Genomic DNA, 15,867 nt, shown 5'->3' with positions numbered 1-15,867 from the left:
CGTTTGGCTGTGGGTAGAGACACCTGGGTGGAAGGGAGGGGCAGTCAAGGCCCCTTCCTCTGCTTTAGGACCACCTGCCAGATGTGTGCTCTGAGGGCAGAGTCTTCCCTGTTGCAAGGGTGACCAACCATGCGAGTTTCATAGGTTAAAATAAATGTGGTGTCTTGCTCGCACTGAGGTGTTTGATTTGACTTTTAGAGTCAAGCTGAAGAGATTAACTTCTCAAAGTAGCAAATGAACCCCCAAAGGACAGGCCGTGTGGGTATGTTTTTATTTGGGGGAACGTGTTGCTCCTACAGCCTGGGAGTCACTCATATTGATTAGTCCCAGATAGGGTTTAATAGAGAGAGAGGGGCAGCTGGGGTAGACACCTTTCTGCAGAGGGAGGATGAATGTCTCGGCAGCATGAACCAGTAAATGTCTGTTGAGCTCTTGTCCGAAACCCCATACCTGCCATCCAGAAAAGAAGGCTCACGAAGCTTGAGTCTGGGCACCAGGGGGCCAACTGCAGGTGTCATTCAACAGCAAGTCGCTTTCGGACTATTGGTATTTCGGGGTGAGGCATCATCTACGCTTTACCTTGCACCAGTGAGAAAGCACCATCTCTGCTGTGAAAGCGTGCATCCCAGTGACAAGAGAGACAGGCACAGAGGACACAGACCATCAGGCTTGGCCTCGGTAGAAGCAAACCCATGAAAGAAGCTACCAGAGAGCGCGACTGCCCTGTGCTGACCTCCGTCTGCACGGAAAGCAGCTCTCATAGGTTAGCCACATGCTGGGGCACAGACGAGGGTGTGAGGACTTGCAGGTGAAAGGAAAAGGAAACACGACCGTCCAGCCCCGGTCGCCGTTCACCAGCAGCGAGTCCGTGACCATGCACCTGAAGATGAGAAGACATTGACAGGTGGCAAAGTGGAAAGGATGGTTCCCAGGAGGATCTTAGTACAATCTTGTCCTTGCCCATGGCTGTGTATTGAACTTGTTCACTTAGACTCAGAGTTGGGGAACATTCAACCATAGCAGTGAAACAATGGGGGATTTTTTATAACTGGCTCTCCTTAAGAGAGATGGTGGGCCTTTCAGTTCCTAGACAAGGAGAAGGGACTTAAAACGTCACCCGGATGAGAAGGAATTTACCTGAAGCTTTGTCTTTAAAAAAAAAAAAAAAAAAATGAGACTAACAACTTGGATCTCAAGTGCCTTGAGGGTCCCCACCTGACACTTCTGCTTCTGAGGTTCAGTCACGTTCTTCAGATCAGGACTGTCACTATTGTACTAAGAACTCTCCTCTTACCCAGAAGCTTAGAAGAGCAAAGCCAGCAGAGGAAATCCCCCAGCTGTAGCCGGCGAGAGGGCTGGAGGGAGCAGTCAGCAGGGTGTGCGGGGCCCAGCTAGAGAGAGTGGTGTGTGTGTGTGTGTGTGTGTGTGTGTGTGTGTGTGTAGCCCTCCCTCCTTCACTTCTTCGGAGAGAGACGTCCTTCTAACAGGGACCCCTCTGTTGTTGTGGCTGAGAGTTTCTACTTGAGAAGCATAGTTTCCCAGTGATGCCACCGGATTCCTGATGTGTGACACCCCGGGGCAGCATGGTGAAGGACGCCGTTGACTGCCTTGGGGCCCCCAGACAGGGACACCATTGTGAGTCACATTGAGTGTGTGAACTCCCCCTTCCCATGACTGGCACTATTCTTAGTACCATTCTCTGCTTCCTGGGACAAAGGTCACTGGGAGCACCGTCTAGTTGGGTGGGTGGATGCGGCTGGGCCCGGGGTGAGAGGAGGCACAGGGAGAATGAGGAAGAGCCTTTACAATTTGAGGATATGTTGGAGCAAGGGCGAGGGATGGAGGAGCCCTGCAGCCCCGGGGATTTGGGCTGAGATACACTAAGCAATCTAGAAACATCCTCTGGGAGAGTCTGTAACCGGCACTGCTAGTCTCATTTCCGGGTTTCAACAAGTCTGGGGCCTAGGAAGTTCCCTTGGGCCTAGTCATGGATGGGACAGGCAGGGTCAACCCAGTGTGCATTGCCATCCTGGAGCTGCCTGCCAGCTGTGTGCTTCCCTCCAGGGATCCTGATATCCCTTCCCAGACCTGCAATGAATGTGACCAGGCTCCTGTGCAGGACTGTCCACAAGTCCAGCTCGGTAATGGACCTACCCCGGACCCAGAGCTCTTACTGAGACCTGGCGTTTCCAGCTGGGAGAATAATTCCACGTCCTTCCTATTTACGGCTCCCCACCACCAAAAGGGCCCTTTAGGAGTTAGCCAAAGGGAGGAATCTTTGGGGGGGAGGGTAATCTCATGGATTCTTTTCATTTGGTTCCACATCCTGTACTTTCTGAAGGGCAAACAGCCACTTTAGGAATCCCACGGCAGGAGCCTTGCATGTGCCTGTCAGCCCTGGCTGGGCTTCCGGGATCTTCCTTGCAGAGTCAGGGAACAGAGACTTGAGCTGACATCACCCTGTTTTGACTTTCTTGTTGTGAAGCTTTCAAGAGACATTCCTCCCTGTTCAAGTTCCTGTGCTTTGGTTAGGCATCTGGTTTTCCTATTTATGCTCCCTCTTGCCTTTGTTGTAAATAGCAAAAAAAACTTTTATAGTATCTCACCCATGGCCTGGGCTCCTAGTTCCCACATTTCACAGTTTTATGTTCCTTATGAACAGAGGAAAACTCACAATGAGACCAAAAAACAAAAAGCAAGCAAACAAAACACACACAAAACCCCACCAAACCCACAGACAGACAAGGGTTTACCCTGCCCCCCTCCCACCCCTGGCCGCCCAGGGAAGCAGGGTTGGCACAGACAGAAAGAACTTGTCCCTCTGACATTTCAGTTTGGGAAATGGCACTGGGCAGGAGAAAGAGCGGCAATAATTCTGTTTGACATCTGTGCCTCTGTGAGCTGGTTCCGGCGACAGGACTTACACACCCCCTTTGCACTTTCTGGCTGCCTCAGGGATCCCAAGGACGAGGAACTGGGATATGTTCCTGAGCCTCTCTCTTTGGGACTTGGGTCTTGCCTGCTGCTCCCTGCCAGGGACTAGGACTTACCTGGGTAGAAGGATCCCAAAATGTCCTTCCTTCCCCTTCGCTGAGCTTGGTGTGACTAGCCCTCCACTCCCCAAGGGAATGTGAAGATAATGGGAAAGAGGTTTGTAGGTAAATAGTGGGAGGGAGAAACTGAAGTATCATTAGCCTCACAGCTACCAGGAGGGGGCGGGCTCATGGGGCTGGACATATCACCTTTGGAGGTGAACACCAAGGTCCCCAGTGGTTGGATGGTCAATCAGGAGAACCACTGGCCAGCCCAGTGTCCCGTGTCTGCTGTGAGTGGTGAGGAAGAGATTTTTTTTTTTATTTAAAGCCGGGTTGTTTCTTTTATCCCATGGCTCCTCTCAACCAGGCAGCCCGTTCAGATTTCTGCCTCTGGGTGGGTCTTATTTAAGGACAAAGCAGTGCCAAGCTAAAGGATTTGGGGGTCAGACCTCCTGGGTTCCATTCACAGCCATTTTACTTCTGAATGGCCTTGGACGAGGCCAGGGGACAAGTGACCCAGGAACTCAGTGTCCTCTGTTGTAAAAATGGAAAAACAAATTTGCGAGTCCTAGTACCTACTCCTTGGAGTTACTATAAGGAATAAATGAGATGAACGTAAAGCATTACGCACAGTGTCCAGTGTGCATGAGTGTGCGACACGCCCGAGCTCTCGTTTGCACTTTTCCTCATCAAGGGTCTTACAGTCACTCCTCTCTCTCTGTGTTCCATCGCTTGTCTATGGGCGTGGCCCGGGAGACGACTGACTGCAGACTCCAGGGCTTCTTCACGCAGTTTCCGAGTTGTTGACTGTTCCTGGTTATGTCTCTCTCCCAAAGAGTAGGAAGACAGTGCTGTCCTGTTGGGTGTAGCATCCTCTTTGCTCCTCTTCTGGAAGCCTGCTCTTTTGCCGGGTTGTTTCAGTGGCTATTTGTGATTTTCTTGGCTAGCAGAGATTCCACAGCCTTTCTTAATAGAGACGCGTGGACTGATGCCTCCTGTCCAGAATGGCTTCTCCACCGATTCCTCCCATAATGTCCCGTTTTGTCCCGTGAACCCAGGCAGGCAGTAGTGACTGGTACCTTGAACTCAAGGCCCACAAAACCTGCCAATATGCCTGAGTTGTAGGCAAAACCGCATTTTAACAGGCTGAGAAACAGAAGAGGGTAAAGTTTTCCTGGGGACACCTTCTGGGCTGTTTCTTTGAATGCTCAGTTATTTCGTAGGTCCACGGGATCATCTCATTCAAGAATATGCATAAGGTATTTCTTACAGGATGGTTTTCAAGAGTGCAAGGTGCATTCTTAGAAGGATGAAGTGAAGCTATTTCATCTTCCAGTTTTAGCTTGGCCTGTGCTGGAGAGCACGCTGAGGTTCACCCCCAGCAGGTAGCCGCTGGGGTTGGGAGAGGGGTGGGATGCTTCCTTTGGCTGTCTAGTGAATGTCCACGTCAGCTGCTCTTGCCCTGCTGCTTGGAGTCTGGAGGCCTGGGCACCGGACCCAGAACCATCACATTTACACTGTGCCCCAGAGCAAAGTCATCTTGCTTTTCTGAACATTTTTCTTTTTGTTTCTTAATAGGATGGAAACACTAAGACTTGTTGTGCCTTGCCTATAGAGAGGGCTGGGGAGTGGATTTTAGGAGTTAGCAAAATGATGCATGGGAACATACCTTGTAGAAGTATAAGGTATAACAAGAGTTGACCCCTCTAGATCATAAGAACATTTCTCTTTCTAGATGAAGAAAATTTATTTCCCATTGAATCTCACTTTCCTTTGGATCAGACAGATCTGAAGCTCAGATTAAGGATGAGAGCCTTAGAAAGTCAAGTGTCCCTGTATGAGCTGGAGTGCTCCTGGCTTCCTTCATCTTTCCTCCTCTGCCCAGATGGCTTCTAAGGTGGTGCTGTAAGTGTAGACCTGTAGCAAGCACCACAGACTTGAACCGTAATATTGAACCATGTTGTTTCTCCCTCCAGCTACACCCATGAATGAGATTGGAATCACTGGCAGCTTTGTCATATCTGAATAGAAAGTTATCTTACAAGGAAATCTATGAGCATAAATCCTTTAGCATGAGATAAGTGGACTATCAGAGTGTGTCTGGCTTTCCAGAACTAAGATCTTGGCAGTGTTGATGGCTAAGACAAGAGGATTGTGTGTGTGTGTGTGTGTGTGTGTGTGTGTGTGTGTGTGTGTGTGTGTAAGTTAGAATATACTGACCCAGGAAGAATTTCTGAGATTGTCCTCACCTGACCTCTGAAGATTTCGTGGGTGGCAGGTTAATCCCTTATACAGTGCTGATATTCTCCTTTCTTAGTTTGTGAGGCTGCCTGTAAGTGGCCTGGAGGAATGGGATGGTGGTAGAGAGTATTATGACCTTATGACCAAAAGAATGTCTAACCTCTGTGTCCTTGTTGATGACGTTAGGATAGCAATCATTGTCACTTACAAATCAGGGACTGGAGGCTCTCTAATACAGAGAAGCACTTAAGAGCTTTGACTTAAGATGGGAAGTGGCAAGGTATTCCTTAGTTAATGACTGTATTACTAATCAAAGCAAACATGACTTAGTTCTTTTTTTCTTTGTTTATCTGTTTATTTTAAAAGTAAAATGTTTATTATTCTAATTGTATACAGTGTTAAATGTTTCATTTTTAAATTTATGACTCTCATTCCTAACTTTTTTTTAAAATTTATTTTCAGCATAACAGTATTCATTATTTTTGCACCACACCCAGTGCCCCATGCAATCTGTGCCCTCTATAATACCCACCACCTGGTACCCCGACCTCCCACCCCCCGTCCCTTCAAAACCCTCAGATTGTTTTTCAGAGTCCATAGTCTCTCATGGTTCACCTCCCCTTCCAATTTCCCCCAACTCTCTTCTCCTATCTCCCCATGTCCTCCATGCTATTCATTATGCTCCACAAATACGTGAAGCCATATGATAATTGACTCTCTCTGCTTGACTTATTTCACTCAGCATAATCTCTTCCAGTCCCGTCCATGTTGCTACAAAAGTTGGGTGTTCGTCCTTTCTGATGGAGGCATAATACTCCATAGTGTATATGGACCATATCTTCCTTATCCATTCGTCTGTTGAAGGGCATCTTGGTTCTTTCCACAGTTTGGCGACCGTGGCCATTGCTGCTCTAAACATTGGGGTACAGATGGCCCTTCTTTTCACGACATCTGTATCATTGGGGTAAATACCCAGGAGTACAATTGCAGGGTCATAGGGAAGTTCTATTTTAATTTCTTGAGGAATCTCCACACTGTTCTCCAAAGTGGCTGCACCAACTTGCATTCCCACCAACAGTGGAAGAGGGTTCCCCTTTCTCCACATCCCCTCCAACACATGTTGTTTCCTGTCTTGCTAATTTTGGCCATTCTAACTGGTGTAAGGTGATATCTCAATGTGGTTTTAATTTGAATCTCCCTGATGGCTAGTGATGATGAACATTTTTTCATGTGTCTGATAGCCATTTGTATGTCTTCATTGGAGAAGTGTCTGTTCATATCTTCTGCCCATTTTTTGATATGATTGTCTGTTTTGTGTGTGTTGAGTTTGAGGAGTTCTTTATAGATCCTGGATATCAAACTTTTGTCTGTACTGCATGACTTAGTTCTTGAAGGCACGAAGGATTATGCTGCCTTAGAATGTCTCAGAGGATAGATCCAGTAATTTTCTTTCTAGAATTTTCATTGCAGTAAAAATGGACTGACCGTTAAGTCAATCAAAATAATATTGATAAGACAATGGTATATTGTAAGTGCTTTTTGGGCGGGGGGCAGGTAGAAAGTTTTTCACCTTTCAGTTCAGTCCTTGTGAACTCACAGTACCTCCTTCAACTTCTGTGCTGTATGCCGCCTTCATCCTCCGGGGGCTGGACAGACTGGAGAGGAGGCAGGAGGGGCGCTGTGTACTGGGATTCATTGCTGGTGCTGCCGAGCTTCTGGTGTAATGATTCGCAATGGCTTGTGTTTTCAGGCAGTGGACCAATCCAGCTGTGGCAGTTTCTTCTGGAATTACTCACTGATAAATCCTGTCAGTCTTTTATCAGCTGGACAGGAGATGGCTGGGAGTTCAAGCTTTCTGACCCAGATGAGGTAAGAAGGGAGTGACGAGCGAGCACGGTGTGGAAGGGGGATGAGAGTGAACTCTGGAACTCTGGAAAGTGGTTATGTGGGCCGGGATGACATTTCCTAGGATTCCAGCTCCACCTCTGCCCCTCAGTGCTTGTATGATCTCGAGCCAGTTACGTAGCCTGTCTGAGACTGAGTTGCATCCTTCAGACAGCAGAGGACATAGCTACACTGCCCATTTGTGTTCTGAGTTTCACATGGTGGGCCCTTCATACATTTGGGTTGCCTTTTCTGGAATGGGTCGGACAGTTCAAGAGACTTGGAAGATCAGTACAATCTGCTCGTTAATATATCATTTTCCACAAATGCATATCTGTGCCAAGCCCTAGTCTGAGCATGACAGAACTGAAAACACTGAACAAGAGAGGCAACATCTCTGGTCTGGCGGACAAGAGAAGATAACACGCCCAGTGCAGAAAAAATGCTGCCCTTTGATGAAACGCAGGCATGATCGGCTCCACTCCCTCACACTAAATTTCACGCTTGCAAAGCGAGCATAGGCTACCAGCAACATAAGGAAAGAGGAGAGTTTGTAGTGTTGTCTTTTTTTTTCCCCCAATACTTTAATACTTTCCAGCACTTCATTACACAGAAACACAGGATCAATGTATTTTCATTAATTTAAAGAATCTTGCCCATTTCTTAAAAATGGGAATTCAGAATAGATGGGTGAGAAGAAGATCTCCCGTGCACGTGAGTCTCCACCCATCTTCCTTGGACATCACGGGTCACCATGAATGGATGGATACACGGGCATATTAGCATGTCTACCTGGGTTATCCTCTAGGTTTTTACCCCGTCTCTTTTTCAGTTTTTTATTTGTTTAATTTAAGGTGGCCAGGAGATGGGGAAAAAGGAAAAACAAGCCCAAGATGAATTATGAGAAACTGAGCCGTGGCCTACGCTACTATTATGACAAAAACATCATCCACAAGACAGCGGGTAAACGCTACGTGTACCGCTTTGTGTGCGACCTACAAAGCCTTCTGGGATACACGCCCGAGGAGCTCCACGCCATGCTGGATGTCAAACCCGATGCCGACGAGTGATGGACACCCAAGGGGTCGGGGAAAACTCTGCTGAGACATTTTGAAGAACAACCATGTTGGTCGGACTCTTAATTTTTAATCGTTATTCTATTTTTAATTTTCCAGAATTCATTTTTTACATTCAGGGGTGGGAGCTAAGTGAGCTGCAGCTTAATCAATTGTGAGCAGTTGGAAAAAGAGAGCCAGGGCTTGTGGGTGGGTGGGACGAGAAATTCTTGAGCAAATTTTCAGGAGAGGGAGAGAGAGAGAAAGAGAGAGAGAAGGGTTCTTCTAAGAAGCTTGAAGGATCTGGCTTAAGGGAGGAGGAAACTAACACATTATTTTTTAAAAATTGTCCATGAAAAAAAAAAGGCATGTCTTGAGTTATGGACCTATTAGCAAAAGAAATTGACACATAAGGAGGAGTTATGAGACCCATGAAAAGGCAATTAATTTGCTTTTGGTTTTAGGTCTGGGAGGGCAAAAAAGAGGGAGGTGGGATGAAACATTTGTTTGGGGGATGCACTAAAAACCAAGGAGTTTTTACTCAACTTTTGAAACAAAGATGGACTTCAGTGGGGAGGAGCCCAAACTGTTTTTGTGTTAAAATTTATTTTATTAAATTTTGTGCCAGTATTTTTTTTTTTTTCTTAAAAATCGTCTTAAGCTCTAAGGTGGTCTCAGTATTGCGGTATCATGCAAGTTTGTTTTTTATTTGCCGGCTGAGGATTCTGTCACAGTGCAAGGAAACTGTTTATATAGACCCCACTGGAAATGCAAAGTGCTGTCACTGAGATTGGGGATCCCAAATTCATGTGACTTCTATATGAAGGAAAAAAAATCATGCTGATTTGGGTACAAGAGACCCGTGCATGTGAATTTCATCTGTGTTTTAAAAACCGATCACGCCCCTCTACTTACTTGTCATTAGTGGATTCTCGGGGTTTGGACTTAACATTGAACTAAGAAGCATTAAGTCTTTGAACTGAATGTATTTTGCAGCCCTGGTTTTGGACCACAGTCAATGTAGGAGCACTGTTGAGGTCATAGAAAGGAGATCGAAGGAGGAAGACTGACTTGGTTCTTTATCGGTTCTATACCTGTAACATATATGACTTGGAATAAAGGCTGTGTGCGTGGGTATTACCCCTCAGGTCTTAGGAAGTAAGTCCTGAATGCTTGTCATCCCACAGCAGCACTCTACACTTTCTCCTTTATGTCTCATTGTCCCGGCATCCCACGTTTATTGCTTCCCCCCACCCTGTTCCCCAGTGGAGAGAAATGTCCGACATTCCGAGTGGTGAGAGAAAGAGCAATGCAGTCATGCCAGGAGATGGTGAGTGGCTGGCAAAGCCATTTAGATGTCCTGGGTTTTAGGAACAATGGAAATTAAGGTTGCGTGGAAGTAATATGTGGCGTGGCTATCTTTGGGAGGAGAAATGCATGGCTTCCCTTTGAGGAGTGTCAGCGGGTGGAGTCAGGTGTTGAGTAGACCGTGCACGCAGCGTGAAGAGTGCAGACCCTATCCGGGCCCATGCTTGGATCTGTTATCTTGGCACTGGGTAAGTGAAGGTTAATAATTGCAGAAGAGACAAATGACTTGAAGGCAAAAGAAACATAAGAAAAGGAGCTTGAGGGAAGAAAATGAGGTGGTCCGTGCAATTCAAGTAGATTTCTGGTTCCTCCAAAGCTCAACGACAAACTCTGTTGACTGGGGCAGTGCTGAAGGGTGGTCTGCAGAGGTTTGGGTCTTTTCCAGGGCGGGGAGGGTGGGAACCAACATCTAACCAGTGAAGAAAAGTGCCTAAAACACTTGAACCCCGCCCCCCCCCCCTTGATGCCTGATTAAAAAGGATGTTGACAGAGGGACAGCTCTCAAGGAGAGTGGGAGAGGTGAAGAGATATTTAAGGTGGGCTTCTCAGGATGAGCCCTTCCTGGGCTCCAAGGCAGAGACCAGAAGACTAACTACCTGCTAGCATAGCTTCCAGAAAGTGGGTTGTTTACTCTCAGGTCCTCTTGCAGACCCTGAATTATCAGGAAACCAGCTCTGTGATTCATTAGTCTCCTCACACTGTTAAATCGGAGTGTCTCCTTGGAAAGCAAAGGCAGAGTCGGCCCAGCTATGTATTCTCATCTTCTTCCGGGTGCAGGTGCCTTAATGAAGCTCTCGAATATTTTAGGAGCTGCTCAGGGAGTGTTAGGCGGAACTGTTGGATTACGTCGTTTTCTCTTAGATTATGGGATCTTTCTTGGGCACTGGCAAAGGCGTGTGTGTGTGTACCCGCGCACGTCTGTGTGCGTGCACGTGTGCGTGTGCGTGTGTGCATGCTTGCAGACATGTAGAACTGCCGCTAAAATAATACCTGGGTTTTTTGGTTAAGTCTTTCCACATTTCAGCAACAGGCAAGAGTAGAACCAAGGCAGGGCATCGGTCTTGCTTGCTGTTTGCAACCAGGCAGAACATGACTTTCTCAGTGCACCCTTTCCTCTTGCGTTTCTGCTAGAAACTCCCCTCGTGTGAGCATGTCTAAGTCCTGCAAGAACTCCATAGCAGATAAGAGATAAGAAAGTGCCTCCTCCTGCTCCTCTACCGCTTGTTTGCTAAGATGCCTCTCTCTCTAGGTCCTCCATTTTCAGTATTTGTAGATAGTGCGCTAGTTAGGGAAGACAGCTTTGTCCATCTGGCCAGATGCTTTTTCTCCTTCTGTCCAGGGGCCAGAGACCATCCCAGGAAGAGTGGTGGGTGGTTTATACACTGGAAATGTAGCTGAATTGTTGCATTTATGCTTTTTAAAAACACATGTTAACTTCAGAGGAAGGATGGGCAAATCTGGTTGAGCTGATGAAACCCTTATTTTCCTGGAGATGCCTTAACCCATGTTGGTTTTGGCTGTCGGGTTCGGGGTCACTTTTGTTTCCTTCTCCAAGCAGGGGAGGGACTTCCCTACACAGAGCCCTGGTTTTGTGGCTTTGGGGATTGGAGGTAGCATTCAAAGATCAGATGTGCTTTTCCTCACTTTGGAGACGAACACTCCGGGTTTTAGAGCATTAACCTGCCTAATCTTCATGGTGAAAAATCACACCTTCTCTGTTCTAGTCATGCTGTGCGTGCTGCTTTCTGTTGGGGTCTATATAAATGTGTTGAACTCATATCTACATTCCAAAGAAGTTTCAAGGAACCGTGAATATATGTATACATATACATATATAAAGTATATATATATTAAAATGAAATTATCTCTATCAGGAATACTGCCTCAGTTACTGAACTTTTTTTAAGAATACTTTTTTTTTAAGCTGAGAAGTATAGGGGTGAAAAAGATGTTATATTGTGTTTGACTATTTTCCAACTTGTATTTTCATATAATTTATATTTTTTAAAAAGCTGAAAATTTAAAAGCAAGATGAAAAAAGGAAAAGCAGGTGCTTTTTAAAAATCAGAACTGAGGTAGCTTAGAGATGTAGCGATGTAAGTGTCTATGTGTTTTTTTTTTAATGCAAAAAAAAATTTCTTATGGGGGAGTTTTTTTGTTTGTTTATTTTAGTAGCTGATGCTGGCACATCATTTTGCTGGAGAGTTTTTTATATAATGTAGCCTGATTTCATATTGTATTTTAAACTGTGTGAGATTAAAAACAAAGAAATTCATTCATAACAATGTGGGTTTGGCTCGATTCTTTCCTGTCTGGTGCATGTGTGAAAAAGCAGGACAGACTCACCAACCAGAGACAAGCCGAGGAAGAAAGGCAGTTCAATCTTGCTGATCTCACGATCTCAAGACCAGCTCAGTTAAAGATTTTCTAATAAACTTATAATGAGAATACAGGGAAGTATAGTGCAATACCCCAATTATTAATATACGGAGGTCGCCCTTGGTGGAATGTGCCTGGCCTCGTCACACCGCATTTTGTTCATGTCTGAAGGACTGAAGAGCCCACGTGAAACAAGTTTTTTAGTGACTCAACGGATAAACATTTGATTTCAAGGGAGTAAATTTCCTGATAGGAACATGGAAAGTTGAATAGCTTAGCTCATGCTCTGGACATGAACAGTATTTTGGTTTCTTCTTCTGATGCTAATTTTGGTCTGTGCAAATTGGGACCCATCGCATTTGTCTCCTTTGGCCCAGCTCTTCCACTGGGGGTTGAAAATGGGGAATAATAATATCTGCCTGAACCTCAGCAGCCCGTGTTATAAATAAAATCATATAAGTGCTTTGGGGGGGAGTGCTTGGGAACACATCCTACGTGGTACTTTTCTCTTGTTGTTGAAACTGTAGAAGGTGGATGTTTTTAATTAACACCAGCATTTGCAACATGAATCCTCTACTCACAGCTGGAAAGAGAATTTTTGCTGAATTGTTCACAAAGAGAGCTCTGTTTTTGGAAAATCTGTTTCTCCCAGCCTGGAGCTTGAGGTTTGCTGAGTGCACGTTGAACACTGACTGTGTGGTCTAGTGGTTATAGAGCTGGACTGGCCATGAGGGGGTTCAGTGTCCTACACCTCAGTCAAGCTGCCACCACTCACTGGGAGACTTTGGGAAGTTGGCTTGAGGTCCTTATATTTTTTAGACTTCAGCTGTAAACCCAAGCAAAGCCACAACTCCTGAGCCAACCTGAGGCCACATCTGAGCTCTCTCCCTTTGAACAAACAGTGCACAGAGAAAAGGTTTCTGCCTCCATCAAGAATTTGGTCAGAGAGCTTACCTTTGGTATCAAGTGGCTGTTCTCTCCCAAAGTATCTGATTTAATGCTGACCAGGTTAAAAGATACAGGATACCCTTGAATGAAATAAGCTTAGACCTCAGTTTCTCCAACTAGGAGCTAGAGTTGAGAAGGAAAGTCTCAGGTAATGGGGCTTTGGTGATTTCTCTTAATGATACTGCCAAGGCTACCATATTGTTTCTGGGCCAGAGATCGTGTCTTCTAAAATGACTGCAGAATTTGGGGATGTAGAGTAGGGTGAGGATAAAAAAAAGATGCAAGGAAAAGGGGTCATTCAGAAGAAGCCAGTCATCAAAAATCTGGATTTGACAGGCTTTCAGGAAGCTATGGGACAAAGTAATTGCCCAAGGCTAATCTGGCTTACAACAGGTATGGCTTTAGAGCGAGGTAGGACACTCACACCACATAGACAAATAAGCAAGCAAACAAACAAAAAACAGCAACAGAGCTTCCTGTATAATGAGGTGTAGCTATTTTAACCTGAAAAGGAAGAGGATTGTGATTTGTGCTTTAGGCGAAATGAGGCAGGCAATGTAGATGAGAAGTTACATGTGGACAGACTGTGGGCTGATGCTGCACCGTAAAGATGTTCAGTTTGGCCTTCACAGCGTTGGGGCCCATGTATCCAGTAGGGTCATGGGAGGTCTTTGAATAACTGGCATTCCTCATAGCAAGCACCTGTGGTCGACACTGAGTGTGAGGTACCCTCAAAGTGAATGTGGGTCTCCTGTCTCCAAGAGGTCAGCCTCATACCTTTACACTCCTGCCTGGTCCCTGCAGAACTTGACTTTGTGACCCTTATGAAGATACCTATCTATTCACGTTCCATGTTTACTTGGCAGGAAGCTCATTTTATTCTAGAACCTACTGTGGAAGGGAGTACAAAAGGTCATCATGTTCATCAGCACCACCTGACTTCTGAGCCCTTGTTCTTTCCATTATGCCATGTTACCACCCAACAGCTCCAGAAGGTCTCCTTTGATGATGTTGGCTAATGGGCCCTCATCCACGGGAGCCACAGCCCGAGTTACCAGGAGGTACATTTCCTACATCAAACACAGGACAAGGACAGCCTTCTCCCTAGAAGGAAGCTTTTCCACTTCCACAACATTTCCTCTGCCTGTCCCAGGGGTGACTCTGGGAAAGCAGTTTATAATGCAAGTTCAGTTGTACAGAGGCCTTTTTCTGGCTCAGATGCAGGGACACTTGACCTGGGCAGGTGGCCCTTGCCCTTCAGTGGGGAAATAGACTCAGCATGCTGCTGGTTGTTCACTGCTCTTGGGATTCCTCCATGCTATGAGGATCCTCACCTAAGAAGAGCGAAGGACAGAAGAGAAAAGCACTTGCCTGGCACCTCCTACAAGGAAACAGAGATTTAAGGAAGTTGATAAAAGCAGGAGTTGATCAGTTGATGAAAATTAGAAAAGTCTTAAATTGAGCCCTTATTGAGAATTTCAAGCTGCACATCAGAAACTCAGGTGCCTCTGCCTCTGCCCCTTGACCACTGCCATTTCCTGTTTTACTCGGTGTTCTGATCCTTTTTCCCTTTTCCATTTTCCTGGAAAATATTCTATACTGAGAAAGCCAGGTTCATTTAATTGCCTGGTCTATCTCAACGTTGCTGACGTCCAGAGTTATGACAGTGACGCTTATCTGTCCATGGCAACGTGGGACAATCAACAGTGACCAGGTCTCATGACGTACTGTGTGATTCCCAAAGCCCTCATGAGTTCACAGCCCTGTCCTTAATCTCTCCTCCTGCCACTCAGGCTCCCCTGCTCTCTCAGCCATGGTATTTTCACAGAGCTTTGATGTTGGGTCAGCTCTGCTCACTCCATGGGGTACCATGGGGAGGGGCAAGGAAGTTTCCGGCAGCCACCTGTGGGAATTATAAGGAGGCAAGAGATAGCCACTACCTTGTTCTCCCTGCCCATTCCACACTGACCCTGGGCAGTAGCAGGCTGTTTTTTATCTTTTTACAGGCAAATCTCAAAATTTCAGTTGTGACGCTTCTTCTTCCCTTTTGAGGGCTGTCCCCCAGATGTGCTGGAAATAGTGACTCAAAGAGGTGGCCCCAGTCTTCACAAGGCTGGAAAGTTTGATGAGGACTCTGAGCCTTGATCTGGGACTGCCTTTTTGAGGCAAGAATATTCCTAATGTGAGAAGGAGAGATGGGATTGGGAACTTTGAAAGGACTTTGAGTGTTCATACGAACGGACCCTGTTTATATAGATCTGAGGGAAACATAAGTTCAGAACCTTGAGAGTAATTGAACTGGGGAATCTTCTCTGCTAATCTACTTCTTGGGCAGACTGATTTTGTCCCATTTGTTCTGGTTCCCATGGGAATAAGAAAGTTTACTATCATAGTGCAGCCAAGGCAACTTTTGTTTGAGATGTTTATACATATTAGGGGAAGGGTAAGTGATGGTAAAGACAATGACCAGTGTTTGGAGAGTACATAGACATTTCATTCAGGGTATCTATTTTCTCTGTGGTCAAGGTTTCATGAACGTAGCACAGAGCTGTGTACTTGATTCCAAGGGGATTTAAAGTATTTTCTTCACTGACCGACTTCAGACCACTGGGGTAGGGAATGGACTCATCTGTGCTCAGGCTTCTGACTTGGGAGCAGGTAAGGGAACTGGTTGGGCCTCCTGCATGATGGTGAAGCATGTAAGCTATTCTGGGTACCTGTGTGTGCAGTCTGCTTAAAATCCCAATACAGAAATCCCACAAATTCCAAATCGTCTTCTCGGCCACCACAAGTAACAACCACAAACCTGAAACCCTGCCAACAGAGGCTGAATTAAAACAAGGGTGACCACAAAGACTGGTGTACCTGGGACAGTCCCAGGGTCAACCCATTGTCCTAGAATAATTATTCACAGCAGTTCCTTCCACTTCCATGATACTTTACACAGTCTTCTTATA

The 15,867-nt window shown here is 46.0% G+C and overlaps 1 protein-coding gene across 7 annotated transcripts in view; it reads left to right on the top strand.

Annotated features, from left to right (window-relative positions):
- Positions 1–8,608, top strand: part of ETS1 (ETS proto-oncogene 1, transcription factor) — a 126,530-nt gene extending 117,922 nt beyond the window's left edge. For all 7 annotated transcript variants that reach the window (XM_032360080.1, XM_032360081.1, XM_032360079.1 and 4 more), the window contains 2 exons: positions 7,027–7,145; positions 8,015–8,608. In XM_032360080.1, coding sequence (XP_032215971.1) covers positions 7,027–7,145; positions 8,015–8,230 — 335 coding nt within the window. In that variant the 3' untranslated portion in view covers positions 8,231–8,608. The remainder of the gene's footprint in view (positions 1–7,026; positions 7,146–8,014) is intronic.
- Positions 8,609–15,867: the final 7,259 nt, after the last annotated feature.

This window comes from Mustela erminea, chromosome 9 (assembly GCF_009829155.1).
Source record: "Mustela erminea isolate mMusErm1 chromosome 9, mMusErm1.Pri, whole genome shotgun sequence".
Classification (NCBI taxonomy): Eukaryota; Metazoa; Chordata; class Mammalia; order Carnivora; family Mustelidae; genus Mustela; species Mustela erminea.
The sequence above is the reverse complement of the archived record's forward strand: the minus strand, read 5'-3'. Positions and strand labels throughout refer to the sequence as shown.